Below are 16,932 nucleotides of genomic sequence, written 5' to 3'. Positions count from 1 at the left end.
AAAATTGTAATCAATTGCATATAATTACATACCTCACTTGCTCTCTGGCAGTGTGTGTGGGTAATGCTTTTTACCATAACTGATTTGAATTATGATAGTGTAGGCTGGTAACTGTACTACATGTAAGTGCTTGATGACTTGTTCCTAATGAGCTGTTTTGGGGGTGCATTTTGCAGGAATGAATCAGTTTAACCCCATGTCCATAGGAAATGTACAGATGCCACAGGCACCCATGGGACCCCGTGCAGCTTCTCCAATGAACCATCCTGTACAAATGAACAACATGAGCTCTGTTCCAGCGGTTTGTATTTGCTTTCCTCAAGTTCTTCTTATAGTTTAATTCCACTTAAGAATTTCCTTTGTTTTTATAATAAAGATGCTTTGGGAAAAAACATATTCATATTAATATGGGAAACCCATGTGTCTGCTCATCTATTTGAATTTCATGCTAATTAGCTTCAGGGAAATTTATCTTTCATCTTTGCTATCATACGGTTTTTTTACTGACTTGTTTATTTGTTTTCAACGTTTAAATTTGACATACAGAACATAAATACTTAGGGTGGGAGACGGACATCAGAGGTATAACAATAATTCGTGTCTTCTGGGAGAAAGAAGCTTGGTACTTCCAAGTACTGTAGCCATCCAGTGTATAAATCCCTGGTACCACTTAAAAACTTGATTTCATTTTTTTCAGAAAATTAAAATATATTTTAAGAGTTCCAGCATATTACTTTTCTATATTAGCCTAAAGAACTTAGCGTTCTAAATATAGCTTTAGTATTTTTTTCACTTTGAGTAGCTCATTAAATGTTGTGCGGCAATGCTGACATCATACATGTGTCCAAAACTCCCTTTGATTTATGAGGTCAGTATTTTTTCTCAGACCTTATGCTAATTATCTAGTTTGTTTTTCCTTTATTTCTACCCAATAAATTTCTTTAATAACTGATATTTTTGTTTTTAAATATTAGATGGCAATGTCTCCTTCCCGAATGCCTCAGCCACAAAACATGATGGGAGCACATTCCAGTACTATGATGGGTCAGGCTCCTACCCAAAACCAGTTCCTCCCTCAGAATCAGTTCCCATCATCAAGTGGAGCTTTGAATGTGAACAATGTAGGCATGGGTCAATCAACAACCCAGACAGGCGTTTCACAGGTAGAATTCATTTTCTGAAGTATGGATTATCTTAATCTAATTTCATGGGCGGCCACGCTCAGCCCCCAACAACCCCCCACCCCTCCTGCTTCTACCCAGCGCAGCTTCAGTCTCCCTGGTTCGGGCCGCTCTGCCCTCCCTCTCGGTGCTCTGGGGTCGGGGCCATGCCACCTGCCCTCCTGGGGCTGGGGGCTCTAGCCTGGGACATCGGCCGGCAGCTGCAGTGGGGGCTCTGGTAGGGGGCACGGAAGGGCTGGGGCCTCAGGCGGAAGGGGCAGGGCTGGGCGCTAGCCTCCACCAGCCAGCAGTTCACGAAATGCCAATGTCTAATTTCCTTTTAAAATCTCACTTCTTTGCATAGTTTGCATTATATTTGTATATCCAGTGTTCATTATACCCCTCCAATTTAATCAGCTTCTCAGAGACTCTCCTGTCTTTCACTTTCTCTTTCTGCATTCCAAGTATTTCCATGAGCTGCTACATAAACTCTGGGTGTATTAGTTTAGGAAAAAATCCCCACCACCACCCCCGGATGTGAATTCTATAATTCACATAATCTTTAGCGGGGAATAGCAGGAAAAGTTAATTTATGATGCATGATTAAGCTATTTTCAGTGTTCCCCCATTGTATCTGAGTCATCCATATGCTCCTATTTTTTCTTTGTATGCAGACTTTAGTAGCTATTATTTTAAATTATGGACTGCAAGAAAGTATGTAATCAAAGCAGCCCTCTTAGTTTTTTGGGTTTCTTTTTTTTTTTTTTTTTTTTTTTTAAACTGGTTACATCTGAATTGGAAGCTGTTGTCTATCACCATTTGTCTTCCATATTATTACAGAAGTTCAGTCAAATTATTTGTTTAATAGCTGAACACTTCTGCATGTGGCTTTTTAAAAAATAAAAACATCTGCCCTCCTGGAGAAAGTCTTGAATACATGATGGATAGAAAAACAGTATCCCTCAACAAAATATTTATAAGGCAATATAAAAGCATTTTAACACTTGACATTTTACTACCTATAATTCATTCATATTTCTTTATTGATTTATTTAGATTTATACAAATACTTAAAAATACTTGTATGAAGATTTTAAATAGAAATCAGATGAAGGCATACAGTAACTCCTCACTTAACATTGTAGTTATGTTCCTGAAAAATGCGACTTTAAGTAAAACAATGTTAAGCAAATCCAATTTCCCTATAACAATTAATGTAAATGAGGGGGTTAGGTTCCAGGGAAATTTTTGTCCACACACACACGCGTGTTTTAAAGAAACAATTTAATACTGGTACACAGTGATGATGATTGAGAAGCTTGGTTGAGGTTGAGGAGTCAGAGGGTGGGATATTTCCTAGGGAATGCCTTACTGCTAAATGAAAAGGAGTACTTGTGGCACCTTAGAGACTATAAGCTTTCATGAGCTAGCAATTGGCTGAGTCCTCAAGGGTTAACTCTCTCACAGCAGGAAATGAGGGAGGGCAGACAGACACACAACCTGTGTGTGTGTGTGTGAGAGAGAGAGAGAGAGATGTGCATTTCCCCTTTAAGTATGGAGAGTGAAGTCAGAAGTACACTGCCTTGTTAATTAGATCAGCAAGCTGAGACTGGGCTGCAGGTGCTGACCGTTGTGTGTGTCCCCTGCTCTATGGAAGATAGGGTAAGCGGGGTGCAGGGGGAGGGGGACACCCTGACATTAGCCCCCCTCTTTTTCCCTTCCCCTCCACACAGCAAGCGGGAGTCTTGAGGAGCAGGTCCAAGGCAAAGGGCAGGAGCAGCTCAGGGCAGTGGCGGGAGGGACAGCTGAACTCCTGGCAATTGATAGCCTGCTGGGCAGCTGCTGTGCAGGGAACTTAGGGGAGTGGGGAGCTGATAGCGGGGCTGCTGGTCCACTCTGGTTCCAAGCCTCCACCGGCTGCTCTTCCTGCAAGCAGTGGACAAAGCAGGTGGCTGCCAGACGAGTTAGAAGGGAGCATTGCACAACTTTAAACGAGCATGTTCCCTAATTCATAGATCAGTTCATAGAATATCAGGGTTGGAAGGGACCTCGGGAAGTCATCTAGTCCAACCCCCTGCTCAAACCAGGACCAATCCCCAATTTTTGCCCCACATCCCTAAATGGCCCCCTCAAGGATTGAGCTCACAACCCTCGGTAATGTAACAGTAACAACGTTAACCGGGACAACTTTAAGTGAGGAGTTACTGTATTAATATGGTCTGCTCTCCCTGATTCTCCCTCCACCCATTCTAGTTTGTCTGATGCAGCATTTAGTAAAATATATCATCTTAAAACATATGCACATGCACCATATTATTTTTATTGTACTATTTCAATTTTATAATGTTGCTGGACTTGGAAATGTGGATCCACAACCTTTTTGAATATCCAAAATAGTCAAGTCAGGGTAAAAACTGTTACATGCTCAAGTGTATTGTGTATAGTAAACACAAGGGAAAGAATTCTGAGATGCCTTCCTGAGCAATGTAGCTCAGTAGGTGCAGCCTAGGTTGTGGGGAGCTTTCAGCCACTTTGTGTCCTCTGAATCCTTACCCCTACCCAGCCCATGGCACAACTTAGCTCTTGAATGGCTGCCTATGGGGAGTGCTATCTGGGTTCCATCTCCTTTATGATAGCAGAACAATATAAAAGGAGCAAAAAGCTATCGAAAATTATTGGTGATTTTATGTGGTCAGAACCTGTGCATTTGAGATAATAAACACGGTTGCTGTAAATAAATAAATATGAAAAATGTATGGTGATCTAAACTGCTACTCTTGTAAGGCATTTAATGCTCTTATAATGTCCGAGTAAATATGACTCAATTTTGGAGCAGCATGGATACATTAAGAACTCTCTCTTTATAGCAGGGGCAGGTTCCCAGTGCTGCTATTCCGAACTCCATGAATATGCTAGGACCACAGAGTGGTCAGATATCATGTCCACCAGCGACCCAGCCACCTCTACATCAGACTGCACCTCCTGTATCCAATGCAGCTGGCAAGCCACCTATCCAACACCAAACCCCACCTGGAATGACTCCTCCTCAGCCAGCAGCACCTACTCAGCCATCCACACCAGTCTCATCTTCAGGACAGACTCCTACACCAACACCTGGCTCTGTTCCAAATGCAACACAGACACAGAGTACACCTACAGGACAAACTGCAGCACAGGCTCAAGTTACACCACAGCCTCAGACTCCAATACAACCCCAGTCTGTGCCAACCCCACAACCATCTCAGCAACAACCAACATCTGTGCAGGCACAACCTCCTGGCACTCCAGTAAGTATCAGCTAGTTTATTTGGTCCAAATGCAACAGAAGCCTAAACATTCAACAAGGAACTTTCCCCTCTATAGTACTGTGCCATAGAATTACAGATTGCAGGATCCTTATGCCATAGCAACAGTAGCTTGTTTTATTGTGGAAGATATATTTTAGAATAGGTATTTATTTAGATCCATATGCAAACAAAATGCATTCATCCAAATGTTCTCAGAAGTCAATTTAGTTAGTGATTTCCAATACTAGGATTAAATATACTACAGAATGTTTCTACAGCTGTGCGTGGGAAACTTGTAAATAATCTGCCTGTGCTATGTTTGGCTCTAGTCAGGATCATTAGTCTTTCACCTTCATGATCATTAAATTCACACATGGTTTTTAAAGATGGGTAGAAAGAGACTGCATGGTAATCAGTGTGTACTATCCACCGTACAGTTGCTTTATCAACAGAAGATGTTAATGCATCAGATGATAAACTCATTCCTGTCTTTACTTCTGTATAACTCGAGATCTGTGTTCTGGTATCCAGAGTTTGGTTTTCATAGAATCATAGAATATCAGGGTTGGAAGGGACCTCAGGAGGTCATCTCGTCCAACCCCCTGCTCTAAGCAGGACCAATCCCCAACGAAATCATCCCAGCCAGGGCTTTGTCAAGCCTGACCTTAAAAACCTCTAAGGAAGGAGATTCCACCACCTCCCTAGGTAACGCATTCCAGTGCTTCACCACCCTCCTAGTAGAAAAGTTTTTCCTAATATCCAACCTAAACCTCCCACGCTTCAACTTGAGATCATTGCTCCTTGTTCTGTCATCTGCTACCACTGAGAACAGTCTAGATCCATCCTTTTTGGAACCCCCTTTCAGGTAGTTGAAAGCAGCTATCAAATCGCCCCTCATTCTTCTCTTCTGCAGACTAAAAATCCCAGTTCCTTCAGCCTCTCCTCATAACTCATGTGTTCCAGTCCCCTAATCATTTTTGTTGCGCTCCCCTGGATGTTTTCCAATTTTTCCACATCCTTCTTGTAGTGTGGGGCCCAAAACTGGACACGGTACTCTAGATGAGGCCTCACCAATGTCAAATAGAGGGGAACGATCACGTCCCTCGATCTGCTGGCAATGCCCCTACTTATACAGCCCAAAATGCCGTGAGCCTTCTTGGCAACAAGGGCACACTGTTGACTCATATATCCAGCTTCTCGTCCACTGTAACCCCTACATCCTTTTCCGCAGAACTGCTGCCTAGCCATTCGGTCCCTAGTCTGTAGCAGTGCATGGGATTCTTCTGTCCTAAGTGCAGGACTCTGCACTTGTCCATGTTGAACCTCGTAAGATTTCTTTTGGCCTAATCCTCTAATTTGTGTCGGTTTTAGTGAGTATCAGACTCAAGAGTGGTATTATTTGAGATGATCCTTTTGTGTATGATTTTGTACTATTCCTCTTAGCAAGACAAATGAATATTTCTATATATTTCCTTAATGTTTTGATTTTTGTACCTTTTTACATCAGCTATCCCAGGCAGCAGCTAGTATTGATAACAGGGTGCCAACCCCAGGCTCAGTTGCGAGTGCTGATATCAACTCCCAGCAGCTGGGACCTGATGCACCAATGCTAGAAAGCAAACCAGAGGTTAAAAATGAAGAAACTGAGCCAGAGCCTTGTGAAACACAAGTGGAACCTAAGACTGAGGTAAGTGAAATTCCTTCACAGTTAATTAGAGCAATAATATATAGGAGCTAAAATAAGATGAGTGTGAATCAGTGAGCCAAGCTGATGAGAAAATATTAGTTAATGTAAAACTCTGGTTTTCACTGTGGTGGAAGCCCTGTGTATGGTGCTTTATTGTGTATCGGGCTACTGACACTCCAAACTGATAGAATTTGTAGTTTGAGACGTTATAGGTGTAGTTTAATCTCATCTCTTTCTTTCTTAAGATGGAGGAGGATTTACAAGGATCTTGCCAAGTGAAAGAAGAAATAGATGTGGCAGAGTCAAAACAGGAGCCAATGGAGGTAGAAGAAAAGAAACTTGATATCAAGGTAGAGCCTAAAGAGGAAGAGGAGAGTGGCACTAATGGCACCACTTCACAATCTACATCACCATCTCAGCCCCGTAAAAAGAGTACGTATATAGAAATGGGAGTCCTTGCTATAATTTTTCTTGGTTTTCTGTCTCCTGCAATCTTTAAGCCAACCAGGAGGTCCCTCTGTTTGTACGTATGCACTAACACCACAAATTGGGGGCTGAGACAGTGCGTTAATGTGCTACCCTTTTTCCTTTTGGAAAGCAGTATTCTTATCTTTTCTTGGATCACAAGTGAAAAGTAAGGTTTTGATGTCCTCCTGATTTGCACTTAACGTTACTGTCAATGATAACATCTCAGTTTGGCTTTTTCACAATAGCCAGTCTCTATGCAGAAGAGCCAAAGCCAGGGTAGTAAGGGATTGGTTTCAGTTCAGGACTGAGGTGAATTGTAGGGAAATTACATAGGTAGGTGTTGTATGCATGTATCTGACTTTGGCCAGTGCTATTTCATGAGGACTGAATTCACTTAGAACATTTTCTTACAGAGGTCCTCTAAGTCCTGTGAATTCTTTCCAGGTTCTGTTTTCACTTCATCCCTGCTGTCCAAGACCTCTTGTTGTGGTGACATCCTGCAGACAGAAGACAATTTGGAAGTAGCTCCCTCCATAACCTCTCCTTGATTTAGCCAGAAGGATTACTGGTGAATCACGGGATACGCCCCTTTCCCTCCAGAGGCTGTGTGCGCAGCATCCATATTGTCATTAGCCCTTGTTGGCCTGAGAATTAGGGACTGAACTCAGTTCTGAATATAAATTTTTTACAGTTAGACTGGTATACTGGCCCTAAAACTTTTAAAAGGAGAAAGACCCAATGCAGCTCCCTTGAGAGTGCCATCACTTTAAAAGTGTACTGGCCCAAAGCCTGTTCCACAGAAGTTTCCACAATGGTGACCACCATTCTGATCAAGTCAGTCTACAGAATTAGTGTTTTGGATATGGTTTGTTTGAACGTTGATTGTTTGTACCTATATGCTATATTTTCCTCTTTATTTCAAAAGGGAAAAGTAATATTACAGATTTTAGGAATTACTGTTCCCCTTAGATAAAGCTTTGGGTTTTGTTTTGTTTTTTAAAAAAACCTGTATTTGCATGCATTGGGTGTTTGGTTTCTAAGAAGTAAAATAAGGAAGTTTTTTGAGTGATGGTCCCTGTTGTATTCCACTGAGGGTTATACACATGCACCATGCATCTGGAGCCAGGGATTTTGAAAGTAATAGTGTCCATTGGTCCGTACGTGCGCTTTTGCTCCATCTTATGGTTTTGTCCAAGGCAATAATGGGCGGGGCAAACTAACTGTGCCCTTAGTTCCTTCTCACTGCCACATGATTTGAGTTGGAGCTTCTGTTGTTCTCTTGTCCCTTGTGACACATTTACTTAAAACACAGAAAAAATATTTGTTTTATTCTTGTATATAGTTTTTATTGTTTTTTACTATAAATTTTAGGATTAAGGAATTTTGGGGACTACATTTTTCCTGGTTTCCTGCCTCTCTCCCTTTCCCCCCCCCCTTCCCCCCCAGCACCTGAATACTGAATTGTGCCGAAGATCTGCATCTCCTGCCCTCGCTCGTTCTCAATCAGCAGTGAGCACAAGCGCTGCCTTTACTGCTTGGGAGAAGCCCACAATTCATCCAGATGCAGTATCTCCCTCTCCTTCCCAAGCCGTACCTGGGAAGATTGGGCTGTCTGCCTCAAGAAGCACCTCATGGCAGTTGCCATGAGGCCGCAGTTGGATCCAGGCTGGGAACCACTCCTTTCCCCCCATCCCCCCCATACATCGGCCTGAGCAATCCAGGTGTGTGGCTCCTACCGCAAAGACCCAGTCCGGTTCCCCTGGTACCAGTGCTATAAACCCCGTGCCAGGGTCTAATCGTAAGGCAACGAAGCATGCGCATAAGCATGGTAGTAAGTCTTCCTCTAGGCTGAAGAAGGACGTTGCACCTTCCATGAGTTCCAGCCATGGAGAAACTGCGCATTCCAAGGTGCACAAGCATGACAAGAAGCCACATAGACCACAACATCTGCTGGTTCTGTCCACTGAGTGAGATGCACCTTCCAGTTCTGCACTGCCAAAGACAAGGGAACCTTCGGTTCCGAGGCAGGCCTCCATTCCGGCCCCAGCTCTTGTTCAGACTGCGGCGCGCGTGCCATTGACACCAGGCAGGCTTGAGGCTGTGCCTGAGCCTCGTGAACTCTTTGCTTTGGAGAAGGTGAGGTCTCCACGGCTTGCACTCTAGTCACCTCGTGCGGTGGGGGTACTCTCCCACCTTGGACTTACCTCCTTCAGCTAATATTCCTGCCTGCTCTCTTCCAGCTCATGTGGTTCCCATGATGCTGCCATTAGAACCAGGCTCTGACTTCTTGGCATCAGAAGCTCGGACAGAGCACAGGTCCACCCTTCCCATACTGTTGATACAACTATCCAAAGGCTCTGATGACTCAGTGACAGTACCTTCCCTTTCCCTAGCAAAGGAGTCCCTGGTACCCCACTCCTCAGGGCCCACCACAGCAAATTAAGGATCATCCTTCTGGGCCCTACTGGGTGTCCTGGCCTCAGTATTCACCTTCAGAGCCTTCCCATTCAGCATGAGAGGAGTGCCCCGTCTCCTCTTTGATCGTCATCGAGTAGGTGTTCAGAACCAGTGTTGGAGGATGAACCGCTTAGCCTGGCTCTGACCGCACCACTGGAAACTGAGTGATTCACTTCATCATCCCCAGATGCTGTGGTGTCATCAGCTCCCTCATCACCTCTGGATGATTACCGTCAGTTCCAAGAATTGTTACGCAGAGTGGCTGTTGCTCGCTACGTTCCACTGGAGGAAGTGCAGGACAAACAACATCAGCTTCTTGACATCTTGCATGCCTCGGTACCAACCAGAGTGACCCTAGTAATCAACGATGCCGTTCTTCAGCCGGCCTGAGCTGTTTTACGCACTGTGGTCATTTGCGCACTCACCCTTAAGGGGGAAGAAAGAGGTACTATGTACCAGCAAAAGGGTCTGAGTTTGTTTTCCCCACACACACACCTAATTCCCTCAAAGCGGGCCAGGCAGCAACACCTACGCTCCACCCCAGCAGATGAAGAGGATAAGTGACTGGACATTCTGGGTCGCAAGGTTTTTTCTTGGCTGGCCTTCCAATTTTGCATTTGTAACTACCTGACACTATTAGCTAAATATGACTTGCTTACTTATGGCTTGTTGGCGGACTTTGCAGACAAGCTTCCCCAACAGAATCATGCCTCCTTCCTGACTATCTTGGAGAAAGGCAAACTGGTCGCAAGGATAATGCTCCAGGCCGTGGTGGATGTGGCATATATCTCTTCACGCACAGTGGCCACTGTACTGCAAAGGGGAGCAATAGATCCTGATCGTACAACCTATCAGGGTGCAGGGTTTTATTCCGTCTATTTTCTAGTACCCAAAAAAAGGGCGGCTGGTGACCAATCTTATACCTCCATCATCTCAGTTACTTCATACGCAAGCCAAAGTTTTGTATGGTCACCTTTAGAGACCATCATACCTTCACTGGAAAGAGGCATGTGGTTCTCACTGTACAGGAAGCCTATTTTCACATAGACCTCCATCCTACCCACAGAAGGTTTTTGAGATTCAAGGTAGGCCCTTGACATTTCCAATTCCGGATTCTATCATTTGAACTCACTGCTGCTCCCTGGGTATTCACCAAAGCTTTCTGTGTGGTAGCGGCCCACCTCTGGTGTCAGGGAGTTCTTATATTTCCCATACCTCCATGACTGGCTGCTAGCAACGCGATCCAAAGGGAAGGCTCAAGCCTTGACCTTCATGCTGCTCCTACTCCTCTTCTCCCGGGGGGTGAGCATAAACATAGAAAAATCAACTTTGGATCTGATACAGTCCCTAGAATTCATTGGGGCATGCATCGATGCAATCTCAGCATGAGCCTACCTACTGGAGGACAGGTTCCAGATAATTCAAGAGTTGATTCCTAAAGTGATAGCCAGCCATCCTGATCCATTCAGAACTTTCCTGTCCCTCCTTGGTCACATGGCAGCCTGTCCGTACATCACCGCCTTTGCTCGTCTTTGCTTTTGCTGCTTGCAGCTGTGGCTCCAGAGGTCCTGTTCTCCCACACACCAAACCATGGACCTCATCCTAACAGTCCCACCCAAGGTTCTCTCCTCCCTCCACTGGTGGACAGACCCGGGTCAGATCAGCACTAGGATGCCCTTCCTCCCATTCTCTCCAAGCATGACGATCATCATGGATATGTGTCATTCGCCAGCTGGGGTGCCCACATGGGCGAGTGTATGACACAGGGGACTTGCACTCAGGACTCCCAGTTGCACATCAACATTCTGGAGCTTCGGGCGGTGCAGAGGACATGTCGTGCATTTCTCCCATTCGTTCTTTCCTGTCACATGCTCATCATGTCAGACAACACCACAACTGTTTATTACACCAACAAACAAAGGGGCATGTGGTCGCTAGCGCTTTGTGGAGAAACGATTACTCTGTGGGATTGGTGCATAGGCCACTGACAACAGGATTTAGTGGGCAATCTTCCGGGGACTGAGAACGTGATTGCAGATTCTCTGAGCAGGCAGTTCGTGGCTGACCCTGAATGGGAACTCCACGACGCCGTAGTCAGTGACATTTTCACCCAATGAGGGACTCCAACCACAGGCCTCTTTGCCTCCCATGTCAACAATAAATGCATCCAGTGTTGCTCCAGAGGAGGCCTCTGTGCCCATTCCCAGGGAGATCCCCATATCATCTGCTGGTCGGACCAGGCAGACTAGCTTTTCCCCCGCTACCGCTACTGGCGTGTGTCCTCCATAAGATCGGGTGGGAGAGGGCCACAGTTATTCTAATTGCCCCATTTTGGCTCTGCCAGTACTGGTTTCCCCTCCTTCTCTGCATGTCAGTGTGTCCCCCCACTTCCACTGCCAGCATTCCCGGAACTGCTCACGCAATGCAACAGCAAGATCAGACATCCTAATCCACAGACACCTCACTTCAGAGCTTGGTTTTTGGATGGGCATCTTTCCTATAATGGGAGTGTTCGTTGGCAGTACAAAACATCCTCTCAAGTAGCAGGAAAGAATCCACGAGGCATTCCTATCAAGCTAAGTGGAAATATTTCACTTCCTGGCCCAACAGAGTGGTCAAGCCCTTGAGAATGTGAATATTCCCCTTATTTTGGACTACCTTCTGTCCCTGAAGGCGTCAGACCTTGCTCTTAATTCCATCAAGGTGCACATGGCAACTGTTAGTGCTTTCCACCCCCCATGGAAGGACACTCTCTGTATTTATGCATCTTTTGACTAGCGGGTTTTGGAAGGGACTCCTTTAGACCTGTTCACCCATTCAACCTATTGCCCCCACAATGGGACCTCAACCTCGTCCTTTTGATCTTAATCACTTCGCACTTTGAACCTTCAGCCTCATGGCTCTGTCTCTCCTTTCCACGTAGGTCGCCTTCTTGGTTGCTGTTACTTTTGTGAGAAGGGTAGGCAAACTGGGGGCCATGTTAGTGGACCCCCATTTTACCACATTCCATATAACGAGGTTTCTTTGAGTATGCACCCCAAGTTTCTGCCAAAGGTTGTATCCCGCTTTTACCTTAATCAGCCAATACACTTAACTGCTTTTCTTCCCAAAGCCTTGTGCCTTGTCAGAGGAGTGTGTCTTCACTACCTCAACGTGTGCAGGGCCATGGCCTTCTACCTGCAGAGAACGAGATCATTCAGGAAGACCCCTCGACTGTTTATCGTTATAACAGAGAGGATTAAGGGATAGGTGACATCCACTCAGAGGATTTCTAAGTGTGTTTTGGGGTGCATTATGCTCTGCTATTGATTTTTGGGACTGTCTCCACCCCTTGGTATGACCTCACTCCACAAGAGCGCAAGCATCAGTTACAGCTGTGCTTCAAGATACACTGCTTATGGACATATGTAAGGCGGCCACCTGGAGTTTGGTACACACTTTTGCTTCACATTAGGCGTTGGAACGAGATTCTGCGATGAATGCCCCATTCCACAGAGCTGTTGTCCAGTCAACGGTTGCGTTATCTCCTCACACACCCCTCTTCATGAGTTGGTACTGCTTATTAATCACCCTCAGTGGAATACAGTATGGACCATTACTCAAAAAAGAAAAGGTGGTTACTTATCTGTAACTGCAGGGTCTTCGAGATGTATGGTCCCTATTTGTATTCCAATACCACCCTCCTTCCCCTATGCTGTGGATCTGTCTTGAATTGTGGTGGTGAAGGAACCGAGGGCATGGTTGGTCGGCCCTGCCCTTTATCGCCTCCTGGGACAAAACCGTGAGGCGGAGTAAGGGTGCATGCATGGACCAACGGACACAACTACTTTCAAGATCTCCAGCTCCGGACATGTGGAGCACGTGTGTTACCCTCAGTGGAATATAGATAGGGACCACTCATCTCGAAGAACCTCCAGTTACAGGTAAGTAACAGGTATTTACAGCCATGATTCTTCTTCAGTGGTTTGTTGTCCACTTCTTCAAGTGAACCCTGTTGCAGGCTCTGGTGTAGAAAAACCCATCCTTCGAGCCAGAAAAAAAACATGTAATTATGCTAAAAAAAAGCAGCAATAAAAGTTAAATGTAAAAGTTTTAAGCCTTGAGCCTTTGAAGAGAAAACCTCATGGCTTTGTGGAAGTAGGGAAGCTAATTCAGAGTGTGTGATCCTCCATGGAGGCCAAACAGAACTGGCAGGGTTTCAAGAGTGGCCAAGTTAAGCCCTATCTCAGTGATCGATATATCTTCTGTGGACTAATGGCAGGATGGCAAGAAGGAAAATCCCACTGTAGTAGTAATGAATTTAATTATGAGAGAGAAATTATCTCCCATCACTCAGGCAAATTACAGTGTAATCCACTCAGATTAGTCTGTACATGTGTAATTTGATTAGTCTACCTGGATGAGTAGCATAAGTGGATTATTCTGCACACTGCAATCATGAACCTTTTCAAATATTTGTTAAAGCAACATTATGAACCTTAATTGCTCATTACCAGTAGTTAGACACTTACGCTACAATTCATAGTTATATATTGCCAAGTGCTAGCTACTAATAGAAATGTTTTATTACTGGGATTTCTGGTACATAATTGCTGCATTCCAAGTTACTGTAGAGAATGCTTTAGTAATTTGATTATAAGGGAGGGAAAGAGAGAGTCTCAACAGAAACTTCTGCACCCAATTAAAGAAGCTTCACTGATTGTAGCTACAATGTTGTCACTTGATTTACTGTTTGTATTGTTAATAAAAAAATAAGTAGACAGGTGGCAGAACAGATGGGGTGGTAAGATAATGTATAACATTTTGGTATATGCACTTAATTGTATTTTACTCTTCCATGCTTCTTGGCTTAATGTAATTCCATATAAATACAAAATGAAGGTTAAGCAAAGCACTCTGAAGAAATACCAAAGTTGAGATTGTATGCAAAACCTTCCCACTGGCCACCATGTGTATGCATTATGATATAGTCTATAATTTCAGTGTAACATTATTTCCCAAACACAACATATAAACTTTTTCCCTAAAATCTTACAAAAACTATTACAAGATATAGTAACACAAATTTCATTGTCAGAATGGTCTAGAATATCTTTATTGAGAAATTCTGTAATGTCTTTTCTCTACAAGTATTTTAATAACTTAGTCCTAGCCACGTATTATACAATTTCTTTTCAAATGGCAGCAAAGCTTCCCTTAACTGGAAATGTAAATGATTTATATATGCCAGTACACTTTAACCATTACTCTGTTAATGGTTAGTCTGCATTAAGCTGTGGCTTATTGTGCATTTTTCACTTAAAATGACTTTCATGGATTGGTTAGAATGCATGCTGGTACACAGTACTACAAGACCTATAACTAGAAAAATATGGCATTTCCTAATTAAATTCTGAAGCATGCAACTGTAATGCTCTCTTAATGTAACTGCTTTTATGAAATTTCTATTAAAAAAAAAAAAAATGAAAAGGAACTTCGTTCTCCTTGTCTTTTGAAGATCTGCTCAGATGCCAAAAGTCTACCTTTGGTCAGAGACCAAGCATGGAAAAATTCAGCCAAAGTAGTGGGACTTAAGGAAGGTTAGGAGTGACTAAAAACAGCTTTCATTATAAAATGACCAAAAGGTGTTTTGCAGGCTCTTTGCAAAGGCTGCATTCCAAATGAGGGCAACTTTTCCCTTATCCATTTTCCCTGAAAATGAGGTTCTGCCCTCTTTCAGATACACCATGGAAGGGAACCTTTTTTTCCTTTGGCAGGCTGAGCTTTTTCCTGTCCCCGTCTCTTCTCCCTCCACCCCCTTCCTTCACAAAGCAAGGACAGTTTGGAGTGTTTATTAATTCAGGACTGCTTGCTATCTCTCCCTGGAATCTTCCAAGGTAGACTTGAAGGAGCACTTCTTTTCAGCATTCAGAAGCCTCCAAGCTAAGTTGATTTCTTTCCCCATCCAACAGGATCCTCTACTGAAAAGATTACAAGTAAAAAGAGAACCAAAAGTATTGTCTTCAGTAATTTCAAGGATGCTGCTCTCATCTTCTCTAGAGTTTTCTCCTTAATGACTTCAACCAGGACTCCCTCTAAAGCAATTTATGGTATAATGTTGGTACTTAACAGATAATGGATTATGATGATGATACAGGCAAAGGTCACGTTTCTTTCAGCCATCACATGCCAAGACAAAATGGGGTACGTGGTGGTTTAGCGCTAGCTTCTGTTCATCTTGCCTATATTCACAGAACTTCTTTCCTGAAAAGGAAAACCCAGACCATTGTTTCTCAAAAAGGAGAACCCTATAAAAGGAGTTTTTTCCCCTCTGGGGGAATCTGAACAGCGCAGGAAAAAAAGACGAAATCCCCTGTCCACAAGCACTTTTCTCCATATTTTTCATACCTTTCAGAGGCCAGGGGTTCTGAAGATGAAACTAAAGAGGTTTTTTTCCTCCTAAAACTTTGAAGGCTAAATTGTGAAATGATCAGTTACCTATATATTTTGCGGGGAAAGGTATAACAAGATCCAGTGGCTGGAAGCTGAAGTTCAATTAAAAAAAAAATCAGACTGAAAATAAGATGTAGATTTTAACAGGGAGGGTAATTAAACATTAAAGAGCATAGCAAGGGATATGGTAAGTTCTCCATCTCTTTTAGTCTTTTAAAGACTGGATATTTTTCTAAATGATATACTCTAGCTCAGCCACAGGTTAGTGAACTCGATGCAGGGGAAATTCTATGTCCTGTTATGCAGAAGGTCAGGCTAGATTATTATCTCTTTTGGCCTTAAAAATCTATTAAATGAAATAATCCAGAACCATTAAATTCCAAAGTATCCAAGCCACACCACCAAGACTGCATAGCCAGTAGGAGGTACTTTCTCTTTTCCTCTAGAAAGAAATTCCAGATCCCATTTCGTTCGTTCGTTCCTTGGAGAATGCCACAAAATGTAAGTGGGAGTTTCTTCATAAAAGACTTTCTGAGCAATCTCAAAAGTTCTCAAGAAAACATGGGTCCCTTCGGAAGGCGAATTCCTGCATATGATACCCATGACTAGGAGAGTGGAATCAGCGCTCCATGAGGTCTGCAAGGTGTTGGCTGCAGCCCAAGTGTCTACAGCTTCCACCTGCTTTGCATGAATTATTTTTGCCTTGGCTGGCAATTTTCAGGAGGAAGTGCCAAAAACAATCCAGGGAACATAAATCAGTGTTTCAGAGATTTCTTCAACAGCAGCAGTTATTTAAGACTTCCTTCTGGATTCATTTCAATTCTGAAGACAGTTGCAATGGGCAGAAGGCACCATTAGTTAAGATAACGAAAAACAGATTTACAAGTTAAACATCTGGTGTCAGGTTCCAAATATTCTTGGGGAAAGCTTTTCTGGAAGCTTCTTGTCAACGTTATCAGTAAAGAAATCGTTTCCCTCTCCAAAGCAACAAGGTAGGGATTACAAATCCATTTGCAAGAATAAAGGAATTCTTAATACCTAGAGGGAGTTCACCCTGTGTTTAGCTGGCTGAGCAGGAAGGAGATGGAATGGAGTCTCTACTAGTCAAGAATGGCAGTAGTTGAAACTTTTTACATCCAAACAAAATACTGAAAGTATGCTGTTCTCTTCCAGACATGCTTGCCTTAGACACTGTTTCCAAAGCCTGTTTAAAAGAGCTCCTATCTGTCCTTCAGCATCTCTGATCTTCAGAACAGATGAGATCTGACTGAGAAAGTCCTCCATTTTATTAGTGGCACCTCTCCAACCTTGGTGGCCATGTTATGCAGACTTCATCTCAATAATCCTCCCTTCTACCTCTGCTTCTTTTCTTCACAGTCCCCCAGGAGAGACACATTTACTTGAAGGTTCCTTTTACCACCAGATTTTACCAGAATCTGGG

At 43.6% G+C, this 16,932-nt stretch overlaps 1 protein-coding gene across 5 annotated transcripts in view; it reads left to right on the top strand.

The window, feature by feature from the left end:
* The window catches only part of LOC102941740 (CREB binding protein), a 179,131-nt gene that overhangs the window by 118,394 nt on the left and 43,805 nt on the right, over nt 1-16,932 (top strand). For 3 of the 5 annotated variants that reach the window (XM_043523770.1, XM_027828815.3, XM_037911061.2), the window contains 5 exons: nt 177-301; nt 975-1,163; nt 4,028-4,447; nt 5,955-6,134; nt 6,380-6,566. In XM_043523770.1, coding sequence (XP_043379705.1) covers nt 177-301; nt 975-1,163; nt 4,028-4,447; nt 5,955-6,134; nt 6,380-6,566 — 1,101 coding nt within the window. The remainder of the gene's footprint in view (nt 1-176; nt 302-974; nt 1,164-4,027; nt 4,448-5,954; nt 6,135-6,379; nt 6,567-16,932) is intronic. The other 2 variants (XM_043523771.1, XM_037911060.2) reach the window with 1 other exon arrangement.

Source organism: Chelonia mydas, chromosome 10 (assembly GCF_015237465.2).
Source record: "Chelonia mydas isolate rCheMyd1 chromosome 10, rCheMyd1.pri.v2, whole genome shotgun sequence".
Classification (NCBI taxonomy): Eukaryota; Metazoa; Chordata; order Testudines; family Cheloniidae; genus Chelonia; species Chelonia mydas.
Note: the sequence above shows the minus strand (reverse complement) of the source record. Positions and strands in the feature narration are given on the sequence as shown.